Source organism: Sorex fumeus, unplaced genomic scaffold (genome assembly GCF_029834395.1).
Source record: "Sorex fumeus unplaced genomic scaffold, SorFum_2.1 ptg000006l, whole genome shotgun sequence".
Taxonomy (NCBI): Eukaryota; Metazoa; Chordata; class Mammalia; order Eulipotyphla; family Soricidae; genus Sorex; species Sorex fumeus.
The window spans coordinates 63525882-63550471 of record NW_026606063.1 but is presented as its reverse complement, the minus strand read 5'-3'; the positions used below and the strand labels follow the sequence as shown (position 1 = coordinate 63550471).

Sequence of the window (24590 nt, the reverse complement as noted above, 5' to 3'; positions counted from 1 at the left end):
AGTACTTTTTAATGGGTAATGTATGCCTACAATAGTAATGTTACTGATTTCTGTGATACCTAAAGTTGGCACACTTCAGAATTCAAAGAAATTTTATTTTTAATAAGACCAAAATTTACTGGTTTTCTAGCTTCTTATTTTAAGACTATCTGCTATGAAATGTATTGTTAATCATAGAAGTTTGATACATCACACATGGGCATGTTCTATGTAAATGTATTCAGTTGGGGTATGTATATATGTTGTTATGTTATGTACATAAACATCTACCCTTGTGCATATGTATATTTACATGATGCATAAATATGTGTATATTACCAAACTGTACTATACTCAAGGAGGAGGAGCTTCTGTGCATTGCTATACAATATTCTAGTTAACAGTGTTATTTACTATCAAACTGGGTAGTTGTTCTTATTTTTAGTTTTTTAATAGTTTCAAAGGTGTTTATTGAAAGAATTTGCTTATCCACGCCACCATTTTCCAAAAGACCAATTTCATCATCTCATGCCAACATATGCTTTAAATAAATTAGAGTGATACCCGCCCCTTCACCTTCCCCTTCTCTTCGGAAGGCCTATGGGCAAATAGCATGATAAATAATTCAAAGAACAGCTAAAGTTTGATTCTAAAAACAAAAGCTTACCTAGTTAAACATTGACATTTTACCACTGGTGTTCTTTATTAAAAATTTAGCTGCCTCCAAATTATCTTATTTTAAAAGTGACCAAAATTAAATCAAGATACTGGCTTATGATGTGGGTCACTTCTTGGTGATGAGGTGTATGTGAATTGTATTATCCCCGGGAACAGAGGGCTTATATTTATGGTCAGCGGTCAAATCATTGAACATTGATAAATCCAAGAAACAAAAATATATGCCACTAGTATATCCAATATTTTTAAGTCCTCGAACAAAGCATTCGAGTTAAAGGGGGAAAAAAAGCACTGATAAAGTTTCTTTTTGCATTACTCTAAATCTCAAGTCATCCAAACTACTGTTTGGTGACTGAGTCCAGAGACCCAGCGACAGAAAAATATGCAAGGAAGAATTTGTTGTTTTATTTTGTTTTGTTTTGTGAATTCTCTCTGCCCTGTTTTCCCCTCAACATCCTGGATAGGACAAGTTAATGTTTGAAGCAGGAGGAATTTCATTCCGCCAAAGTTTTCTTCCGCAAGTCTTTTATTTTTTTCTAGTGAGCGATCACCAGCAGCCCTGTTTTGTTGAAAACTGGGGGACTCCTAGGTCGGAGGAAAGGGGGGGGTTCCATTATTTCAGAGCAGAAAAGTGGGTTTCTTCCCTTTAGTCCCCTCCCTTCTTCCCCAAGCTTAAGAAGGAGTCCTGAAGGAAGGGGTTCAGGACAGTGCTCCATCAAAGCACCTAGGAGGGCTTGATTAGGGCGCCCTACCTGGCCCCAAGCCCTTCAGAAACGAAAATCACCTCCAGGAAGCAACACCGAAGGCCAAGACAGCGAGGCAGCAGCTCGAGAGCCCTGCAACAAGGCTTCCCCGTGAGCGAGGCCCCGTCTAGGGAGCAGCTGTACGATGGCAGCGTCTTGGCACTGCTCAGAGCTCGTTACCCGGTCTAACCCGACCCTGGCTCTCCAATGCACGAGGACCTTGAGCGAATCTGCCCCGACCACAAGGGGGGACCGCTCTGGCCTTCGGCGGGAGTTAGGCTAAAGGAAGGAGTGGTACCCTCGGATAGAAGAGAGGGTGGGAAAAGGAGGGGGGCGGGGGTGCTAAACTCAAAGGCTGCGGATTCAGAGCTCATGGATCAAAAGGTTCGGCGGGAACCAGCGCCCCTCGGATCGCCTCCTGCCCCGCGCTCCCACGCACGCACGCCCTTAAGCACACCCTCCGGCACACGCACCCGGCTCCAAATAGCAACCCCCGCCGTTCCGCCGCCGCTTCCCCCGCACACGCACCCCGAGACACGCCACACCCTGACCCGGTCGGCGGACAGCGCTGCGGGGCGAGCCCCACGGCTCAGAGGGAGGCGCGCGCGCCCACGGGGGCCAGGGTGCGGCGCCGGGGTCGGCCCAAGGGGAGCCGGGGCGGGCGGGGGGGGGGCGGGGGGTGCTGGGAGCGCACGGAGGAATGAGTGAAGCGGCGGCGCCCCTCCCCTCGCCGCCCTCCGCGCCTTCGCCCCTCCGTCCCCTCCGTGCCGTGGCCGCCCGGAGCTCGCGCGGGAGGCAAGGCTGGGTGCGCCGGGCGCGCGTGGACGTGGACGAGCCGTCCCGGCGCGGGCCTGCAGGGGGCGCCCGCGCGTTCTCACGGGCGCTCGCACCCCAACGGCGGCCGGGCAGCGGGCCTGGCGGCGCGAGGAGGAGGAGCCCGCGCAGCGCCCGCAGCGCGGCGGGTGTCTGCGCGCCTCTCGCCGAGGGCCGGCCGGAGCCTGGAGGGGGTGGGGGGTTGAGGGGTGGGGGGGAGACGGTGCTCACCGGCTACGCTGGTACCGGGCGGTCGCAAGGGTCGCCCGAGAGGCGTCGCGGTCCGCTTTCCAGTCTCCGCGCTGGAGGAGGCCTCGAGCGGGCCGGGGGCGGCGCGCTTTCCCGCCTCCCGCCAGGGCTCCACTGACCGGCGTCGTGGCGGTGAGCGCGAGAGCTGCGCCTACGGTGGAGACTTTCGGCCCCTGGGCGCGGGAAGATGGGAGCCGTGCGGGCCGAGCTTTCCGGAGCGGACGTCCGAAAGCGCCCTAAGTGTAGCTGGCGACCTGCGCCTTCGGCTGCCCCAGCAGTGCCCCGCAAAAGCATCCCCTTCCCTGGCCGCAGGGAGCCCGGGCCGCCCAAGAAATGGCCCCACGAGCGCGGCGGATCCGGGCCGGAGTCCCAGGATTCAGGATGGATGCGCTCGCCTTCCCGTGCGGGGGCACCACCCACGGGGCCGTGGCCACCAGGCGGATTGGCCCAAGAAGGGAAGCGGGGGCCGCTGTGGCCCGGCAGAAGCCCCGAGGGGCTCGCGATCCGGCCCTCGGACGCACCAGGGGGTGGGCGCCCGACCAAGGTGCTTCCTGAGCGCAGCGGATGGTATGAAAACCGCCTCTCCGCTCTCCGAGGTGTCTGGGCCCCGGTCTCCCGCCGCGAGTTGAGCCAAGCCGTGCGCGGCGACCGTGCTCCAGGCCGGATCCGCACCCCCGCGGCGGTGCCAAGGCCCCGGACGCGCGGGCTCTTTCAAGAGCCACGTCTCCGAAATTTGAGAGTTAGCTCAGAGCCGCGCAGATGACTTCAAGCGCGCCATTGCCTCGCGATCCAATTTTATTAGGATTTACTCTCATTTGTGCTCGGCTTCTCTGGGGAAATAATGCTTTGATTAATGTGCTCCTCGCCCAGGCTCCGCCACATGCCCCCTCGCCCCTCTCGCCGGAGAAAGGGCCTGTTTGACAAACAATAACCGAGCTGCAACTCTTGCAATCTGCCCACACCTTGGGGGGCGGCGGGCTGTGGAGAGGGTGACACCTATTCACACGACGTTTGCGGAACGCAGAGGCTGGAGGCGGGCGCGGGCTCCGCGAGAGACCCACTTGGCAGATGCGCAGCCCAGGACTCCGGCTAGGAGGCTCCGGGGAGAGGCCGCGGGGGGGGCGCGCGTGGGCGCACGTGCGCGTCTGCCCTCTGCCCGCTCCGAGTGTCTGCCTCTTTGTCCCCCGCCACAGGCCTCCGCTGCAGGGTCTGCTCGCTCTCCGTGAGCGGCCCCAGGATGCAGGGTGGGCCCACAGCGCCCACCCGCGGCCCCCGATCACCTCGAATGCAGATCTTGGGGGAGAAGGGAGCACCGACCTTCGGCACCCGGCAGCTGCCAAACCCTCGGCCGGAAACCTAGAACGCGGGATCAAATGCAAGGTCCTTCTCCTGCATTCATGCAAGCCCGCGTGCATGCATACACTGCATATGCAATGCATGTGCGTCCATACGTATGCTTGCATGCAATCACTGCTTATGCATACGCACAGAGGCGTGCATGCAGACATTGCACATGCATAAGCACATATGCGTGCATGTAGACACTTATATGCATGCATACATACGCGTGCATGCAGACACTGCATATGCAGACAAACATATGCGTGCATGCATGCAAGCCGCCGCGAGCGCGGGCAATGAGCTGCCCCGCGACCGACTGTAGGCTGAAGGCGGGCGCCCCCTTCCCGCTTCTCCCAGGTCCCGCGCAGCCCCGGCGAAGGGAAAGCAGCTCAGTTACGCCTAGGAACGGAGGAACTTGAAAGTCCCAGAGTCGGGCTCCTGTGGTCTCCTCTGGAGCCTGTCCCTGTCGCCCTGTCCCAACCCCCACCGTCCGCAGCCCGGGGAGGGAGGAACACCGCGGGGTGAGGGGTCCTGCCCTGCTCCGCCCGAACAAAGCCCACCGCGGGAGCCCGCGTCCGCGCTCCCAGCCGGTGACAAAGGCGAGCGGGCGACACGGAGCTCCGAATCTGCGCTCCCACCGCGGCGCGGGCGTGAGGCCGCAAAGATGAGGTGCGACTCGCACTCGATTTTTTTCTGGGCCACGCGCGGCTAACTGTGACCTTTGAGGGTGCCTGGGCTTTTTTCTCTTCGTGGCCCTGCGACCCCAGCTCCCTCTCTACTCCCCTGTGTCCCATCTCCTCTTTTCCAGCTTCTGTGTCTAACTGATTTCTTTTACCTTATCCTCTTTTCCCAGTGCTTTTTTTTTTAAAGCTCTTTCCATTTTTCTTTTCCAAAGAAAAGCAATGCTAATTCGACTTCTGAAACCCGTTCTGGGTGTTCAAATAGCCGCCCGAAAGAGCTTACAGGGCAGTGCTCGGGGAGAAAGGGAAGTAATGGGATCCTTTTAAGTTTATTATGCAAACCGTGCGAGAAATAAAATAAAATTCAGACTAAAGAATCGGGCCTTGGCCCTAGGCCCCCTCAAGTCGCCGCCTATTCAAGGAGAACTTGCCTATGAAGACCACAAATCCCTGGGGGCGGGGCGGGGGGTGGGGAGCGTGCAGAGAAGAGACCCGGAGCGACGGCATTCCCGAGAGGGCACCTTTGGAGCAAAAGTTCCAAGCTGACTTTCTCATTCTAGAAAGAAATCTTTTGCCAGACCCCGCCATGAGATCTTCGTGTTCCAATTAGGATATTTAAAGACATGTTTTCTAAGTAAAGTTTTGCTGACTTCTCCTTTGGACAATTCATACACTGACTTAAGGGGGCATTTTGCATCCGATAATATTCAATGAGGATCTGACTTTTGTCGCTGCGAGCCTGGGGTCCTGCCCTCAGTTTTACCAAGCTAACCAGTCTCCCTACAGGAAACTGGAGAGGCGGGGTGGGTGCCCAGAGCAATAGCCCAGGAGTAACTTTTAATTGGGGACTTTTCATCTGAGCTGCATGAAGTGAGCAAGGCCATTCATACTTCCTCAGGAGAAGGGTATTGCTGCAGATCGGGAGTATTTAAAGTATCAAATATCAGCGCATATTGGCACTGTACTTAAAAAGGAACAATGGTCACACATTCTTGAAGATCCCCCCTCCTTGGTTCGTGGGTGGGCTATGGGAGGGAGCAGGGCAGTGAAGTGCTGGGAGCTTTGACATTCATAGGAGAGAAGACACCACTTTAGGACCTATTAGGGAGAAAGCCAAAAAAAAAAAAAAAGCTGTCCTGTCTGAAAGATCAGCAGCAATCTGCATCCAGCTTTACAGACAAAATAAGTTTTTTTTAAAAAAAAAAAAGAAGAAAGAAAAGAAAAAGGAGAAAGAAGATGTTTCTCTCACCAAAACCGAAAGAATTGTTTTCTGGTACACCACAATAACTCTTATTCAGTTACTTGGTTTCAACCCAAAAAAAGGGGTGCCATGTAGGAAATGTTTGGGGAAGGGAAGATGGAGAATTCAATTCTGTTAGGAGCACAAAATCCAAAAATCCAATCCACCCTCTGGTGAAGCCGAATTAATATATCTGGGCTTTGTTGTTCACACACACACACACACACACAAATTGACCTTGGAACATTGTTCTCTCAGGTTTTTGTTAATAAATTCCCGTATCACCCTGGTCAATCTGAGCTCTCTGTTCCCTACCCTGTGAGTTTAAATTTGAAGACTTTGAAGACCACTTAACTATGTGCGATGCGTGGTGGTGGGGGGGGGGGAGCCAGGGGAGCAGCTAAAGGGGCAGGCAAGAACGATCCCTCACTTAGTGCCTGCCACCAAGACTTCCCACGCCATTTGGCAGCTTTCTTTGCTAGAAGTGTCAGGTGCACAGAAGCAACCTGAGTGAGCGCAGTGCTGGAAACGGGTCATTTTAAAAGTATGCTCTTGATTAGTAACTTCACTTAGAGTCCACAATCTGAAATAGCCTGGAGTTTAAAGCTGTCCTATCAGCATCAAAAAGAAAGCTTGTTACTTTAGGGTGAGAAATCATAGGGTCAGAATTCATCATTCTCCTTCCAACCATTCTAAGAAACTATATTTGCTTCATTTTCTGTACATCAACTAAATCAACTGCCAAACTGATAACGAAGGCATGGGGGTAGTGGTACCATCCATAAACTTAAAAAAAAAAAACTTACCAAAAACAAGAAACCACTGTCCAAACAACAATTCCTTATTTCCTTTCCAAAGCTATCCATTGAAGAGCTCCTTCCTTTGTAGCACCCTGTGTGGACTGTGGACTGTGAATATGCCCCAACATACATATTTTAAAATTAGTATGAATTAATATTTTATGTCGTACATGCTAAGGCAAATTTGCTTTTGTGCTGTTTGGGCAGCTAAACACCTTACTCTCAACTGAGCGCAAAGGTGTCTATATCCACTTTGTATTTTGCACATTTGACCCAGGTAATGTTCTTCATTCTCTGAAAAAAAGAAGGAAATTTTGCCATCCCTAACAATAAAAAAAAAATCTGCAGCTCTGCTTGTACTTTGGATCTTTGCACATCCAGCCTGCACATGTTCACCTCCAAATCACTACAGAATAATAACGTGGGTTTTGTACCATATCTGCTCTAAAATGAACTTGTTGCTTTAAGCAGAAATATTATTTTCTGTTTTCTTGACTTGAGGTGGCCTAAGACTATAGATGTCAAGAGAAGCAAAAATTTTTTCTTACTTTTTTAAACAACCCCAGCAAATTGGAAAGTAAGTCAGAGCCAAGATAGTAAAAATCACAGATCTCATTAAAAGAAAGAGACAGAGAGAGAGAGATACTCTAAATAGATACAATAATTGCTTAAGTAGTGTTTTTGCAAGCTGACTTGCTGAATATAAAAAGTTTCCCTTTTCATTTATAATTTTAAAATACATTTACTGGCCCCAGGCACACAAATTAAGCCAGAATTTTGAGGTAGTCGTATGGGCAATGTAGATCTGCCCCAGAAGTCTTTTGTCTGAAATATTCAGAGAGCTAAAGAAGAAGGAGAAAAATGAAAGTTTGGGTTCAAATGACACTTTCCTCAATTTTCCACTTTTTTAAAAAAATTAGACAAACCTGACAGTACATTTCGTGCCTCTGAATGGAAAAGCTCCCAGATGAAAATCGTAGGATTTAAATAATTTTAGGCTGTCACCTCTGCTTATGTTATTCCCATAATCTTCTAACCTTTGTGAATTAAATACCATTTAATCTGATTTTTCAAAAAGTTTAATTTCAGGATAAAACTTGTCATGGACTAGAGCATGATCAGCTCTAGGAGGTGAATAAAGCAGAATATGGGGTCTTTTCCTCCTCTTGCATAGGGAGAACAGGGTTGTCTTGGGGAGATGTCCCCCATCTGGGCAGGCTCCATGACACACTCGAAGATATGTTTCATATCTGAGCCACAGAAAGCAGCTTCTCCTTTCCAGCCCTTCAAGGCTTCCCTTGGTCAAGAAAGCTTCACTACGTCTCCTGGGAAAGAGACTGCTAAGGAAAAACTAAGTCCTCACAACCAGCCAGGATTTGCCCTTTACCATTCTAGGAAACTTCCTAGAATCTTCCTAGAGTATACTTTTCCACCGTTTTCCACAATGAAGTTTGTCTTCATTGGTAGCACCTAAAAATATTCCAGGTGAAAACCTTGTTCTCTGTTTTCTTCCACGGTGCTAAGCAAAATTGGACCTACAAGTTTCCAGCCCACAGTTCCCCTCACTCTGTACCTTCTCTTCCCTCAGCGGAAGTCCTTCAAAGATAAAAACAAAATCTTCCTAAGATCATGAACCCTATCAAGGATTACAGTTGCCATTAAAGGTCAGAGTAAAAAGAGATCCTGGATCTGGAGTTTGGGTTTTATTTAGAAGTTCAAACGTTTGTTGAGCTAAATAATATTCATGATTTAATAGATAATCCCTTGTAAAGCGCTTTTGTTTTCTTCTCTGTTGTAAAAAGCAATAAATCTAGAAAGGCAGCTTCTTTAGTATCAGTACTATTATATATACTTCCTAATTTGTACAGTGTTTTCACTTTCACTGACCAATTCTTTTTCCAACCCCATATACATCTCACTGAGAGTAATGGATGAACACTTTGAACTGTAAATTTTTCAGGGTCCTTTTCACGATCACAGGTTGGTGGTAAATGGGGAGGTAATTGTTCTCCTGGTTTAAACCTTTTATGCAATGAATCCAGTCCACATTGTGAATATGCATAAAAAGGTAGGGATGTTAGATCCTTGGGCAAGTTTGGAGCCGCAGATTTGCTTTTTAAAACATTTTACCCAGTAGTTTCTAAAGCGAGTCAGTGCGCCCCCTGCTGACAAGTCAATGGTGCGACTCTTGGGCATTTTCAAAGTTTATTTTGTTCAGTAAACCGTGTCATATAAAATTAACAACAACCAATAAAATTAGTTTATATGTTTCAACTGTAAAAGTCCAAAACAAAATAAAGCTAGTTTTAGTGGCACTAGCTACCTCAAGTTTGACTGCTTCTCTGTGACTGAACCAAGGTCCTTTTATCTAAAGCCCAGTGCACAAACATATAGCTTAATGTGACTACTGTTCTTCCTTTTATTTCTTTCTCTATGGCAACCAATATGCTCTGCTCAGAAATGTTCCCCATCAAGGAAACAAATGATCTTCAGGGAGCAGCTCTATATGGCATCTGGTCCAATGGAGCACAGAGAGTTAACCCCAGTCAAAAGCGATGCTGACAAGCATGTAAACAAGGGGTGGAAAACTGGGGGTTCCTACCCCCTCCCCAACTAAATCTCTTCCTCCCTCCTTACAAGCCATTTCCTTGATATGGCACAAACTCTTTCCAAGAAATTACAGATTTTTAGTTGCAAGGCGTATTGGCTACCCACCAGCAGTAGATATCCAGCCTTTTGATTCCACCCCCTCTTCACCCCAAATTTGGCAAAGAACAAAACTGAGAATCTTTTAGAATTTTCTCCACCTTATTTCAATAAGGTAAAGTGTTGGGGTGCGGGGGGGGGGCGGCAGTGTTAGATTTGGCCTAGCTCTTTTCCTCCACGTTTATCTAACCGCACCCCTCTTTTTTAAAAAATTGAAAAAAAAACAGCAATTGAGGAGGGAAGGGTCACTGGCAGTCAAAAGTGAAAAACAGTCACCTCTAGTTTGTAACATGAAGGCTCCAGTCTCCCTTGGGAATAAAGTGTAGGATGGTCTGCTTAGCGGTGATGAATCCCCCGCTTTCTGGTGGACTTTCTTCCATGGAGCTGGGAGGCTGCAAGTGACCGCCTGCCCCAGCCGGACGCCGCATTCACCCGGGTGCCAGGCCTTCCTGCCGCCCCCGCCTCCCTTCCTCCTTCTCCAACTCTCTTCCGCCCTTTGCCAAGCCCCCTCCGCAGCACTCCATCCCCCCTGCTCTCAGCAGGAACCCCCTACCCCCAGCCCAGGCCCAGTACACACACTTCTCCAACACAACAACCACTGGCTACAGTAGGGAGATTTCTTCCCCGCTCTAGTCCTGACCACCCAGGGCAAAAAAATAATAATAATTAAAAAAAACAAACAAACAAGAAATATGTTTCAGACTGCATACTTTCTCCTCTCCGACTTTCTCCCCTTCACAATCAGCCATGAGAAATGAATAACACTCTCCTCCCTCTCCCCCAGCTCCTCCAGCCCCACAGTAAAGTGTCTTGCTGTGGCGAGCTTTGGAATGAGTCCACCGGTTACACGGAAGGTTTGAGCCGGGTTTAGGTACTTGTTCTTCCCAACCCCAACACACTTTCGCTTCCCTCCTACAGAGCAGTTGCTCTGCGAACCTTCTCTCGTCTCCAGCCACTACAATAAGCTCCCCAAACCTACAGGAGCGTAAATAAACCGGAAAGGAGGGCGAGAAAGAGAAAAAGCAGGGAAAGGAAATTTTTTTTAAAAAAACCAAAAAACACTTACCGAGCAAACTTCCAGGGTTAGATTTTAAAATAAAGGAGGTTTTATTGTTTTAAACAGGGTGACGGGGGGCGGGGGGAAGGCATATTCTCAACTTCCCCAGAACCGACGCGTCCTTAAGCTTCCCCTTACGCTGAGTCCTCTAAGCCCAGCTCTCCACTAGTCTATTATTTTCACCAAAATATATGAAAATGTATGCAAATGAAAATCAGCACTAACTGTTCTCCCCTTGTTATATACTTTGGATTTTTTTACCAGACAAAACAATCACACTCCCCAAAGGGAGGGGGAGAATGGGGTGGGGCTGGTGGGGGAGGGCGGGGAGGTTGAGGAGCGCCTAGAGAACTAAGTACTGGGAAAGGGGTGAGCGCCGAGCCCGCAGACCTCGGCACAAACGGGCATTTCTGTTCTCGAGGAGCGCCTCGTTTTTCCGGGGGCTTCCCCGAAAGCGCACACACCCTCCTTGAACAGAAAGGAAGAAAGTGGATCTGTTCGCGAAGGCACGATCGCGTTCCAGGCGGCCACCTGAGACTGCTTTTGAAAGCGTGCACTGTGAAATTCATAGCCGTAATTTAGACAAAATCCTCACTGTATATTAATGAAAGGCGGCCCCGTGGCTCCGTTCCTATGCGCCCCATTCAGTGTAAACAAAACCACGAGACTCTCTCGGTTTTTTGAGTCGGATCCAAGCGAAATCGGCAGGAAAAGAAAACATGGGGTGCTTGGCAGCGACTCTTCAAACGTCTGCACCTGGAGATCTCAGATTGCCTCAATGAAATCTGTGTTTCATCTTGTATAGATACATAAATGCATTTGTAAATATAAAGAGGCACCTTGGGGGCACGCGGAGGGGGAAATCCCTTCTGTCCGGGGTCAGGCTACCGCTGCTTTTTCCTCCGCTGCCTTCGCCTACGTGGCTTTGCTAAAACCTACCCACGGTGGTGACTTTCACCCGGCGGGCAGGCGGGATCTGGACGAGATCCTACATAAATTCCCCGGGCACGACTACTCTGGAGGCCACGCACAGGTTACGTGGCTGCGGCTGGGCCACAGAGGTCCGGCTTTCCGCAGAGCTCGCCCGGCCGCACCCGGCATCCGAACCATGCGTGGCAACGAAAGGCGGCTAGGTTCCCAGTTTCACCGGAACCCGCGGGTGGCGCGCCGGCCACTTCCAGGGCGGCCCCCCGTGCGACCGGTGTCGCCGAACCCACGACTGGGCGCCGCGATGCGTGCGGGGTGCGCGCACAAGCACACGCAGCAGGGACGGTACATTTACGCAAGGTCCGAGTTGGGGTAGCTCATTGGAAATCCCCAAGGAGGGTTCAATTTGCCCTTGTTTTCGTTGCCACTTTCTCTTTTTTCTTGGTTCGCCGAGGTTCTTCTGTGTAGCTTTTCCGCTTGGCCGCATCCCCCAACCGCCCCCCCCCCCGCCTCCCGCCACCCCTGCCCCCCTCGCGCCTTCCGTCCCCCCTTAACCCTTTCGGGCTTGCTGGGGCCCAGAAATCGAGGCCAGCTCATGCACTCGTCAAAGGCATCCGAGACGGGAAAGAAAGAAAAAGCAGCACCGTGCCTAAAGAAGAGCGAGCTCGCGCCGCCCCGGCGCTCACAACTGCAACGCTGGAATAAGCGTCGCCGAGTCGCGAGTGTCTGCGCCAAATTCCCGCAGCGCTGAAATAAGCGTCGCTCGAGTTGCGAGGGTCTGCGCACGCCTGCCGGCGGCGGCGGCGGCGGCGGCGGCAGCGGGATCCCGGCTTTCGGAGCCGACTGCGCCCCGAAGGCCTGCAACCGCCCGGGCGGGATACACTTACGATGTAGCTATGGGGCAAGGTCGGGCTGATTGCTTTTCAAACACACCTCCTGACTCCGCTGACCGGCACCCTCCAAACTCACAAGGGCAAACACGCTGCTCGTTGGAATCCCGGGGGTGGGGGAGGGCGGGAGCCGGCGCGGAGTGGGTGGGGGAGAGGAACCTCGGCGGCGGCGAGCGGTGGGTCTCGCACGCGCGGACGGCGCGCGGGTCTCGGGCTGCAGCGCTCCCAGACGATGGCATCCGAGCACTTAAACAAAGGGGGACGCCGCCGGCGCGAAGCGGCCTCGGAAAGTTGCGGTGGCGTCTTTCCAAGGAGCGTGGCGGCGACCCGGGCTCTGAGCTACAGGAGCTCCCCCTGTCCGCCGCCGCCGCCGAGACTGAGACCAGGGCCCGCTGGTGAAGAAGAAAGGAAACTTTAAAACCACTGGGAACAGACACCTCTGCCTATAGGTATTAGCGTATACAGTGCATCAAAGACGCGAGCTTTACAAATCTCTGGCACTGGGGGTGGGGGCGGGGTGGGATGGAGGGGGGGTTTGTGGGGAGGAGGGGGCGCGAGGAGGGCGGTCACCAAACGCAGCACTAGGTGGAGTGGTAGGTTGCTATTTTTCATGATTTTCTCCCTCTTCATTCTCCTTATTCTCCCCCCTCCTCCATTTCTCCCATCCCTCCCTCCCTCCCTCCCTTTTTCCCCTCCTCCCCCCCCCCCCCCCACTTCCCCGCTCCCAGACCTATTGCGAATGCTCTGAGCCTCCGCGCGAACGCCAACAGCTTGGCCGGACACTAAGAGTTAAGATGTGGCGGAGGGGGTGGCGGGGGAGGAGCGGGGAGGAGAAAGTGGCCAGGGGGAGGGAGGCTGGGGGGCGGGGGGTGGACGGCAGATTTCCAGCTTCTACGACGCGCTGCCTAAATTAAAAAGCAACCAATCGGAACGGCCGGAAGGGGGGCCTCGAGTCCTGAGCCAGTCATTCCGGGCCTGCCAATCACCCAGCGGGTAGCCAATCAGCGGGGGCTCTGGTGCTCGACTTCCTTGTATTTGGGAAAGTGTGGTGGTGGGTGCGCGCTCTCGGCGGAGGGTAAACATTCGACAGTCCCCGCTCAGAGAGGGAGGGACAGAGAGCGAACTGTCAGATCCGAGTGAGAGCGGGCTGGCGAGAGAGGGAGAGTGAGCGAGCGCAGGGGAGAGAGGGAGAGAGAGAGAGGGAAAAAAAAACAGAAAGAGAGCGAGAGAGGAGGGGAAAGTGAGAGAGGGAGAGCGAGCGCGGACTAGGACACAGCAACTCTGCTCCGGCACGGCCAGCGCCAGCGCCGTCGGGGCATTCTTGGAGCCGTGCAACGTGCCCACTTGGAGTTGGTTGTGAATCAAGGATCCCCTATATGCACACACACACTGCCACCTCCACCAATGCACTCTTCTTCCTCCTCCTCCAGACAACCGCTGGGAAAAAATTAAAACACCAACCCCAACTGTCTGCAACAAGGTAACGGCAATTCGACCTTCCCCCCCTTCCTGTTCAAAAAAAATTTTTTTCCTCCTTGTTATATTTGTTTCCTAATTTCTGCCCAAAAGGAAAGATGTCGCATCAGACTGTGACTGTTGCGAGGAGAATGAAAAAGGACTCTTGTTTCAGAGGCAACCCGGAGCTCCGGCAATAGCAACTTCTGAGCAATGCACCATCGCAAGAAGTTTTCCTAGGACTGCACAAAACTTGAGACGAGAGGATCGCAGGGGGAGAGCAAGGAGCCAGCCTCTCCTCTCAGCGCCCGCGAGCAGCCCGCAGCACCACTCCTGGAGGACTGGAAAAGTTTGACTACTCGCAGGGGCAGCGCGTGAGATGCGTGCCTGAGCGGCGGGAGAGAGCAGCGCGCGCCGGGGCAGGCACGGAGCCGGCCCGCGGCCAGCCGTAGTTTGGCCCGGGAGGAGCAGGAGCGGCTGCGTCCTTTGTTGTCGCGGGGCAACTCTTCGCTGAGCAGGTGGACCGAGCCCGCGCGCGCCCCGGGGAGCACGGAGCCGCGGGGCCGGCGCGCCCGGCCACACCGTCCCAGCGCAGGCCCGCGCCCCGCCCGGCGCGCCCTGCTGGAGCTAGCGGCTCGCGCAGGGGCTGGGGGGCGGCTCCGACCCCCCCTGAAGGGGGCGGCCACGGAGCGCGCCCCGGGAAGCGAGCCCCCCTCCCCAGAGCGCTGTTGGTGCGGCGGCGGCGGCTGCGGCGGCTGTCGCTGACCGAGGCGGGCCGGCGACCCCCGCGCCCTGCCGAGCGGCCTTGCAGCTGCAGCCGGGAGCCGCGGCGGCGGGGGCGGCGGCGGCGGGGGCGGCGGCGGCTCGGGCGGAGGCGGCGGCGCAGGCTGCGGGGCAGGCCGGGGCCCGGGGCGGGGGCGGGGGAAGCGGGGGGGGGCGGAGGCGGGCGGCGGCGGGGGGGAGGGGGGTGCGCGGCGGCGGCGGCGGCGGCGGCCGCGGCCGCGGCCGCGGCGGCGGTGGTGGCGGCGGTGGGGTGGCGGGAGCGGAGCGGCATGGCCACGGCGGCTTCTAACCCCTACCTGCCGGGGAACAGCCTGCTGGCGGCCGGCTCCATTGTGCACTCGGACGCCGCGGGCGCCGGCGGCGGCGGCGGCGGCGGCGGCGGTGGCGGCGGCGGCGGCGGCGGCGGCGCGGGGGGCGGCGGCGGCGGCATGCAGCCCGGCAGCGCCGCCGTGACCTCGGGCGCCTACCGCGGGGACCCTGCCTCGGTCAAGATGGTCCAGAGCGACTTCATGCAGGGGGCCATGGCCGCCAGCAACGGCGGCCATATGCTGAGCCACGCACACCAGTGGGTCACGGCCCTGCCCCACGCCGCCGCCGCCGCCGCCGCTGCCGCCGCCGCCGCCGTGGAGGCCAGCTCGCCGTGGTCGGGCAGCGCCGTGGGCATGGCCGGCAGCCCCCAGCAGCCGCCGCCGCCGCCGCCGCCGCCGCAGGGCCCCGACGTGAAGGGCGGCGCCGGGCGTGACGACCTGCACGCGGGCACCGCGCTGCACCACCGCGGGCCGCCGCACCTCGGGCCGCCGCCGCCGCCGCCGCACCAGGGCCACCCGGGAGGCTGGGGCGCCGCCGCCGCCGCCGCCGCTGCCGCCGCCGCCGCCGCCGCCGCCGCGCACCTCCCGTCCATGGCCGGCGGCCAGCAGCCGCCGCCGCAGAGCCTGCTCTACTCGCAACCCGGGGGCTTCACGGTGAACGGCATGCTGAGCGCGCCCCCGGGCGCGGGCGGCGGCGGCGGCGGCGCGGGCGGCGGCGCCCAGAGCCTGGTGCACCCGGGGCTGGTGCGCGGGGACACTCCCGAGCTGGCCGAGCACCACCACCACCACCACCACCACGCGCACCCGCACCCGCCGCACCCGCACCACGCGCAGGGGCCGCCGCACCACGGCGGCGGCGGCGCGGGGCCTGGCCTCAACAGCCACGACCCGCACTCGGACGAGGACACGCCGACGTCCGACGACCTGGAGCAGTTCGCCAAGCAGTTCAAGCAGCGGCGCATCAAGCTGGGCTTCACGCAGGCCGACGTGGGGCTGGCGCTGGGCACTCTCTACGGCAACGTGTTCTCGCAGACCACCATCTGCCGCTTCGAGGCCCTGCAGCTGAGCTTCAAGAACATGTGCAAGCTCAAGCCACTGCTGAACAAGTGGCTGGAGGAGGCGGACTCGAGCACCGGCAGCCCCACGAGCATCGACAAGATCGCGGCGCAAGGCCGCAAGCGCAAGAAGCGGACGTCCATCGAGGTGAGCGTCAAGGGCGCGCTCGAGAGCCACTTTCTCAAGTGCCCCAAGCCCTCGGCGCAGGAGATCACCAACCTGGCCGACAGCCTGCAGCTGGAGAAGGAGGTGGTGCGGGTGTGGTTCTGCAACCGGCGCCAGAAGGAGAAGCGCATGACGCCGCCCGGCATCCAGCAGCAGACGCCCGACGACGTCTACTCACAGGTGGGCACTGTGAGCGCTGACACGCCACCGCCTCACCACGGGCTGCCGACGAGTGTGCAGTGAGGTCGGGGGGGCTGCCGCGCCCCCTCGAGGGCCGCCGCTGCCCGCAGCCTCCACCGCCCGCCACAGCCGCCGCCGCCGCCGCCGCCGCCGCTGCCGCCGCCGCCGCCGCCGCCACCGCCACCGCCGCAGCCAGCGGAGCCCGCCCCTGGCCCGCTGCCCTGCTCTGAGCCCACAGCCGGCCACGCTCGCCCTTCGGAGGGGAAAAAAGAGAGAGAGACGGACCAAGGAGACGTGTGTGTATGTGTGTGTGTGTGTGTGAGAGAGTGTGTGTGTGTGAGTGTGTGTGTGTGTGTGTGTGTGTTTAATCCAAGGAAAGAGGGGGGAACGCATACCCGAAGTACCCAGACTTTTATATTCATAGATCACGGAAGGAAGGAAAGAAGACAGAAAGAAAGAGAAAGAAAGAAAGAAAGAAAGAAAGAAAGAAAGAAAGAAAGAAAGAAAGAAAATCGCAATTATACCGTGGTGGTGTTTCGTTTCCGTTTTCGTTTCTGCTTTTAAACAAGGGTGAAGATTCCTGGGGGTCCAAAACTGCACGCGTGCGGTTTCCCCACCGCTCCACGGGGGACACCGCCAACGCCGCATCCTCTAGTCTCAAATAAAGAAGCGCCTAGCCTCCCCTCCATGCCCTCCTGCCAACAAGGGCTGCCCACGACGGTTCTCAGAAGCATACTTTCCTGGGAGCCACCTGCAAAGCAGCAGAGGCACCGGATTTACCAGGGGATGACTCTGTGCTCTGGGACCCTGTTTTTCTTGGTCATATTAAAGTCATTTGGGGACAAACAAATCGACCGTGAAATGGAAAGAAGGGGGGCTGGGGGGGCGAGGCTGAAGCAAAGAAAACAAGAAGAAAAAATAATAATCCACAGCTTCTGAAATGAACAGACTGAATAGCAACGCCAAAAGAAGTATCGTCCAAATAATCTTGGAAAGAAAAGCATCACAAAAGAGCAGAGGGCTGGGCCCGGAAGAGGGTCGCCAGCCACGGAGGGCTTAGGCTGACCGAGCAGGGGCGCGAGCAAGTGAACTGGGCGCATAGCGAGGCCGGCCCCCAGGCCTGGCTCCATGGCTGCCTTTCCGGGGGACGATGCCTACAGATCCAACCGCTAATATTTTTTTTATTAATATTTTTATTTTTTATTTCTGGACTGATTCAGATAAAGGAATTTAGAAAGACTTAAGCACCAGCCTCTGCACTTGTCTGGACTTCTCTCCTCAATCCGTTGCCAACTTTGATTGAATGGGTGCCGTGGATGTGATTATATAATACTGCCATTTCCAAGCAGTGTTTTTGGTAGGTTTTAATAAACAGACTTTTCAAAAGACGGCAATAGAGAATTGTTAGATCCATTGTTGATCTAAAAATATTTGCTTTATATTTTCATTAAATGACTTCTTTTAATATTTTATTCAGAATACTTATGAACTGCTGCAAAACGGTAATTTATTTTTCCCCAGATCTTGTATTACGTGTTTTTTTCAGACGAGCACAAATCAAAATGAAATGAAAATATGGACATTTGTTAGGTAATAAGGGTATCTTTTGATGTGATCATTTGATTGTAATTTAATTTGAGTAGTGACTCCGTAAGAGCTGATCGAGAAAATAAATTTGTTAGAATGAAATAGTCTGTGTCTGATGCATACACCCTGTGTGGGAAGAAAAGAGTTCTTTAGGGGGAAAAAATTGTTTAAATGCAAATCTTGCAGTGATAGAGCTGAGAAAAGTGGAACCTGCCCCAACTGAGGTCTATCTGGAAATCTAGAAAAAGCGACAGAAACTTCTAGTAATTTAACCTAATAGTCAGTCCTTGTTAATCCGTAATTTTTGCAGTGTTTTTCTCTCCCTTAATGTTAGTGTGTGGTTGTAGGTAAGATTGTCTCCATGATACCCTTTCCTTGAAGAAACCTGTGTCCTTTATCATCTTTATCAGATCAGACTGCATCAGCAGTTGAAATTTGCCAACTGATTACTAATGATTAGTACAGAGCCCCTTCAAGTTTAGTCTCTTTGCCCTCTAGTCCTCCCCAACACACACACACACACACACACACACACACACACACACACACACACACACACCATGTTACAGTCCCCTTCCTCCTCTCCTAAGGGCTAATAGTGGGAAGAATAGTTTGAAAGACCAAAACATCTTTTATATTTATTGTTTCCCATTAATTGCTCTGTGGAACTAAGTTTACATTAGGAAGCTTTTTTTTTGTTGGGGTAGGGTGTTTTGAAATTGTTTTTGTAATGAAAGAATGTAGTTTTAAAAATCCTGCTATTCCACACCACAACACCCTCCAGCTCAGACTTAAAGTTCTCATTTCTGTGTGATTCTATAACTTCTTCATGAATGCTGGGGTTCTGATCACTCTTGATTATACCTGCAGAGTGGTCAGATTGATCAAGTTAGTGTATTAATATTTACAGCGTGGGAAAATGAAAGTGTTGTGCCTTAGGTACTGAATACTAAAGATGCTTAAGGCTCTAACTTGAGTCCTTTCATATTGAACTTTTTTAGAAGGAGAAGAAAAAAAAGGTAGGGGTGATAGAGCAATGATTTTGTAAACTAATTTTCTTTTAATCTCATTTAGCTGTCACTTTTTGCCTTCTCTCATCTTCACTCCCTCTCCTTATGATATCATGCAGGGGTTAAAAACCACCCCCAAACTGTGAGAGCCACAAGGAAGTTATTTCTTTCCGTCAGACCCTGTGTCACTTTCATAAATCAAGTCCAGCCAGATGGCCATGTATTGGGTTGCATTATTTTAAACACCAAATCCTACTAAAAATCACAATCATTTTGATTTGTGAAATCTGAAAAAGACCCTGTTTATTAAACAGAAAGAAGGAAAAGAATGAAAACAAGAAACCACAATTTGCTTTCTTGTCTCCTAGTTCTCTTGCTATTGTAATCTCTCTGCCAGGCAAATTTACAATTTGGAGCTGGGGGTGGGGACAAGGATCACAATTGGGGAGGGGGTCTACTGAGGCCAGCAAAGAGGGCCTTATTGGAAAACTAAGGGTTGGGTGTGGTTATTTTTCTGTGGCGGTTACTACTAGTAAGTCAGATGAAATCTTGTTTTCCCTGCAGGAATGGTAGCGGTTGAGTCAACAGAGAATTTAAATTTTTAGGAGGTGTTTGCTTACTTGATTTGGCTGACAACAAAAGAACTAACATTAGATTTTACACTGTTTTCTGTTAAAAAGCAATCTTGCTGATTACTTTGAAAGAAGTCCTGATTTAGGAGTAACTAGAGTAACTTTTATTTGGAGAAGCTGGGAAAGCCAGAACACTTTTATTTCCTTATTTTTGCAGTTTTTAAAGTGAACTCATGCTTGCACTTCATTTAAAAAAAAATCACCCTTTGAATGTATTTACAAAATAAAATTCATGGTTGGAAAACAAAAGAGGGTAGATATAACAGAGGTTTTGTGCTAAGGCTTACATTGTTACACATGTAAATAATGAAAATATTGTTATATCTCGCCAGATCTTTTTAATGAATTTGGTCATTGTGTTCCCTTGCAGCGCAAGTGTCTTGTGCTTCGTAAAGTACCCATTTGTTTCCTTCATTTCAATCCCACCCCCCAACCCAAAGGAAAGCAGCTACAAAGTTCTGTTCTACCAATCTGCCTAATCCCAAATTAGACCCATTTATAGTTCACAGTCTCCTGTGGCTCTTAGTCACTTGTCCAAGCCTGTCATCTCCTTCACCCAACCATCTTCTTCTGCAAGTCTGGGTGATAAATCATTCAAGGTGCATTTTAAATAGTCACTTTGCTGTTGTTGCTCTGTTTTATTTTTTTTTAAGTATTTAGCCAAGGACGACTCCTTTGTTCCAAAATAATAGAACTGTTCATTATTGATCTTAGAGATTCTCTCTGCTTCCCTGTCGCCTCCGGTGTTTGCTCATCACCATGCCCATTATCTCTTGTATGGATGGTTTTCAACATTCAGAAAAGAGTTGGTTCTAATTATAAATGCAGTATATATTATTGATAGTTTTATCGATAAGTGTAATATTTTAAATAATTTTAACAATTAAATTTGTTTTTAAATTATATATTTGTAAAGTATTTATCCTGTTGGAAGCAACAATATATTGTTGTATTTATTCGTTTATTTTTGTAATAAATGATCGACCTCTTCAAGCTAAATCAAAAATGACACTTTTATATATTTATACCAAATGCATTTTAAGAGATGGACATATTTGCAGCAATTTGTATGTAAATAGAGTAAGATCCATCAATAACTTGTAAGAACCATCAGAACTAAATTGAGGGAAGAAACAGTCTCTCCTCATGGAGTTGAGTTTGCCCAAGTTCCAGGGTAATTAATCAAACTGTAAACTAGATGCAACAAGTATTGGCCCTGGATGTGAACTTGAAATTAATGATTTAGAAGGTGGACCTGTTTCCATTTTTTTCTAGGCAGAAGGATACAAATGAAAGCAAGTCTCTTCCTTTGTGAAATGCACGTGGCTGGCTGAGATGATGAGAACAGATGCTGTGCATGGGTGATAAAACCGAATACCTGGCTTGTTCAGGCATCTCTGCTGGGGAAGGGTGTTGAAAGAGAGTTCAGAGCTTGAGGTTATCAGGAACCCAGAAGCAAGGTGCAGAGGATAGGAAGTTGTGTTCCGGTCGGAAGGCAAGAAAAAAAGAAAGAAAGAAGGAAAGAAAGAAAGAAAGAAAGAAAGAAAGAAAGAAAGAAAGAAAGAAAGAAAGAAAGAAAGAAAAGGAAGCCTATGGAACAGTGGTGAGGAAGGAACTCCTTTCCCCTAGTTGTGTTCTGGTCACTCCCTCTGAGTCACCAGGACAGATGTCGGCCTTGCTGCAGCTGTGTTCTGCGGAGTCCGCATTACAAGTGTGCGGACCCCTACGGGCCTCCGTCTTTTGCAAGTCCCCGGGACACCTCGGTGCCTGGGCGCTGCAGCCCCCGCGGGCCTGAAGGTCACGCGCATAACTTCGGGGCGGGTTCGGTCCGGGTGTTAGTAGGGAGAGCCCAGGGGCTCCGGGTTCGCCTCCCGCCTAATTGCATCTCGGAAGGGGAAGCGCCGACTTTCCCGGGTCTCGCCGAGCAGGAAAATGGAATAAGGGGATTCTCAAGCTTCTTTAACCTGGCTCTGGCCCACTGATTATTACCTCCCTCACCCCGCACTCGGGCCTGCACCGAGAGAGGCGAGCGGGCAGGGCTCAAAGGGTCGCCCCCAGCGCAGCTGGCGGGGCAGTTGCGTGAGCTGCACTGCCGGTGGCCGGGTCTGCAGACCTGGTAGCGGTGCGTTGGGAGCAAGGGGGGCTGCGGGGATCTGCCGGGCCGCTGGGCTGCGGGGATCCGCCGGGTTGCGGGGCGCCGAGGTACTGAGCGCCGTGCTGGGGGCACTGGCCCGACCGCCCCACCTGCCGCCTGTCCCCAAGAGTTATTTTCCTCGTGGAGGCGACCATTGAGCAAAAAAAAAAACCCCACAGGCTCCTTTCTCCAAGATTTAAATTTCGCGGATGAATTACCATACACCGGTTGCTTAGCAACTAAATTCAAGCAGGGCTAAGAATATGCAAGCTTTTTGTATTCTCATTAATAAAAATGCCACTCTGACACAGCAAACCGACTTTGGATCACTGCAACTTCTGTAAAAGCCGTAGGAGAATACAAACCGATCCTGCCATTTAATTACAGATCAGAATGGTTTGGAACGCGGTGTATGGTTCATCTATCTTCCTAGGAACGACATCAAAATAGATAATAATAATAATAACAACGGCTTTTCAAGAACAGTAGTAAATTCTATTTCATATGCATAATGGAGTTGTCTATGGGGATTACTGGTAATTGTCAAGGGAAACTTTTAGAAACAGGTGGAAATTTCCCTTTTCTGCGCTTCCCCTCACTTCCTGTCCTCTGATCTGCTCAGGCCGGCTCTGATGCTGTGATTGTTTCTCCGAACACACTTGGGCCCTAGCAGCCCTGGAGAGCAGAAGGGGAGGTGGAGTGGTGACAGGGCAAGTAGCTGGACCAGATCTAAGACACTGAGAACAGAGAGGGCCCTTGGTAAAGTTTTCTGAGCAGATGGGGGAACTTGTGGGTTACACTGGGCCTATATCGAAGGGGTGCTGGGGAAAGTTTCTGGAAGGCCTTGGGGAAGCTTCAGAGATGGACAGCTTGTCCTCCTCTCAGTGTGGTGTGTTCACCCCTCCAGAGAGCACCACTCAGGAGAGCTAGGCTCTGACTGTTGACCCCTGTAGCCTGGAGGGAAAGGAAGGATGGCACAGGACCTCTAGATCTTCAAAAGACGGTTGGGGCGCTGTGTCCAGTTCTTTGGCCAGCCAAGGGGGCCCCACTTTCTGCTTAGGTCCAAATTGTGGGGTGGGGTGGGCAGGCGGGATTGGCGGTCAGTGTGTTAAGGCGCCCCCAAGTTTCAGGAGGACATTAGAATGTTTGAGGAGCCTCTTTGACTGTCCCACCCTGGGGGCTGGGGGTTGCCTGGGGGTGTCCGCGGGTCTGGGTCGTCTTCCCGAGCCCTGCCTGCGGGAAGGGGTTAGGGGTGGTGAGAATAAGCAGGGATGTGGCTGCAGGTTGGTGTCTGTACAGAAGAGCAAGCAGTGTGCACTGGTGACGCCGACACAGGAAGTCGTGGGCAACTTGAGCGACCTGAGAAATCCCGGAGTGACTTGAGTGCTTTCCCCAGGAGGACACAGCCTCTCTGCCTGCCACTCCGACAGGCAGTTCTTGACAACTTTGGAAGTGACTCTTCCCCAGGTCAGGCGGGTGAAGGGGGGATAATTAACAATGAACCCACTAACACCTCCATCCCAACTTAACCTGATTTATTTCCAGTGAGTAGCAAGGAGTGGGAAGCTGGACAGCAAAGCAAAAATTGACATATTTGCATTATGAAGTGCTCTGAGGCATTAGAGTTCGTTTTTATTTTCTCAGTAAAACATATATAATAAACAGGAAGCCATTTATTTACCAATGCAATTGCCCTAGACAAGTAGCATTTCGTGTACATAATTCTTGAACGAATTTGTTCCTTCTCCTTTTGGAAAGAAATTTTAGCCTTTAAAAATATAAAGGAGGGCGAAGGAAAATATTAAAGATGGAAGAGAAGGAGAAGGATTGGTTAGTTTATCTGTTGTGGGGTAGCACATAGGATGTGGGGTTATTTCCTATCTGTGGGGGGCATTAAGCAGAATAAAACAGACATTTAAAAGATACTGAGAGCATTCTAAGATACTTTTGTCTTTTACTCTTCAAAAAATAAGTTTGCAAAAATATAATCCTGGTAATATAATCCTAGTTGATATGCAGGTGCATGTATGTGTGAACATAAGTGAAAAGAACTGAGCTGGCTGGGCATAGACTGAATTTTGTGTAGAAAACTCACCATAGTTTTAAAACAGTGTATACTGAAATAGAACATAGCTTCATTTCAAAGAACTTGTCTTGTGCCAGCACTGAAATAAAAGGTGCTGAAGTGTGCCACCCTCGCTTGACCCCGTTCAGATAGGGCAAGGGTGAGTGTAAGACTGAACTTTTGTTCCCCACTGCCCAGGAAGAAGTCTCTGAGGGAGAGAGTCTGTTTTTTACTTAGAGGTTCAAGGCTGAGAGCATGCCTGCAGAGTCTGGAAAATTAAATAAGACTAATCAGAAAGTATAGCATCACCCAGAAACTAACGAAATGAAAATAAATATCATAGGAGCTTTGTCTTGAGGCTCTATAAATTACAACAGAGTAAAGCCCATCCCATCAGTGGAAAAACAACATCTACTTACTAGTGTTAATTAACATTTGAAGGAGGGTGGATAGGAAATCTTTCAAAGTTGCTCAGGCAATCCTGAGTCCTGAATCCTGAGTCCTAAATCCTCTATGCCCTAAAAATTTCTTACAAACATGATTCTAAAATGACTGAACCTGAGAAATGTCTTATTGACTATTTAGACAATTTAGAACTATTTAGTAGTTGTTTCGGGCATTTATAAAGCTATGCAAGCAGCCTTGCTGCTGTGAAGTCTGGGGTGAGGGATTCTCTAAGGCCCTGGGCAGCCAGCACCTGAAATGGACCTTCTGCTTTTCAATGAGAAGGGGCACTGGAGGTCAGCACTATTTACATATGAGCCTAATCCCTGCAGATTTTCTCCATTTATCACAGAGGAGGGTCTGCAGGTGACTAGGTGGTAGATGAAAAGATCAGTTCCCTACCCTCTTTTTTTCCCAGGCCTTGACCTGGGGGTTGGGAGAAAGAGGACTACAAATCTCCCATGGAAATAAAACCTTCACCTCCATCTGCATCAATAGGAGACCCATACCCGACTTCACCCCAGCCAGAAAGCCCGGCTGATTGGTAGCAGAATCATAACTTGAGGAGTTGCCGGTGTAAGAGGGTTACATAAGGCACGCAACCTTCTGCAGGGAGGTTTTTTTTTTTTTTTTTTTTGCAAAACGACTCTGTGAAGTTAGACAGACTA

The 24590-nt window shown here is 51.7% G+C and overlaps 2 protein-coding genes across 2 annotated transcripts in view; one reads left to right on the top strand and one right to left on the bottom strand.

Moving 5' to 3' along the window:
• The window catches only part of LOC130037394 (collagen alpha-1(I) chain-like), a 48797-nt gene extending 37401 nt beyond the window's left edge, over positions 1–11396 (bottom strand). The window contains exons 1-5 of the mRNA XM_056129245.1: positions 11325–11396; positions 10646–10842; positions 10129–10204; positions 3600–3818; positions 2445–3170 (exon numbers count right to left, since the gene is read on the bottom strand). Coding sequence (XP_055985220.1) covers positions 2448–3170; positions 3600–3818; positions 10129–10204; positions 10646–10842; positions 11325–11396 — 1287 coding nt within the window. The 3' untranslated portion in view covers positions 2445–2447. The remainder of the gene's footprint in view (positions 1–2444; positions 3171–3599; positions 3819–10128; positions 10205–10645; positions 10843–11324) is intronic.
• A 3130-nt stretch (positions 11397–14526) lies between these two features.
• POU3F3 (POU class 3 homeobox 3) lies at positions 14527–20272 on the top strand. Its single transcript, XM_056128425.1, has one exon. The coding sequence runs from the start codon at positions 14611–14613 to the stop codon at positions 16111–16113; it is 1503 nt and encodes a 500-aa protein (XP_055984400.1). The 5' UTR covers positions 14527–14610; the 3' UTR covers positions 16114–20272.
• Positions 20273–24590: the final 4318 nt, after the last annotated feature.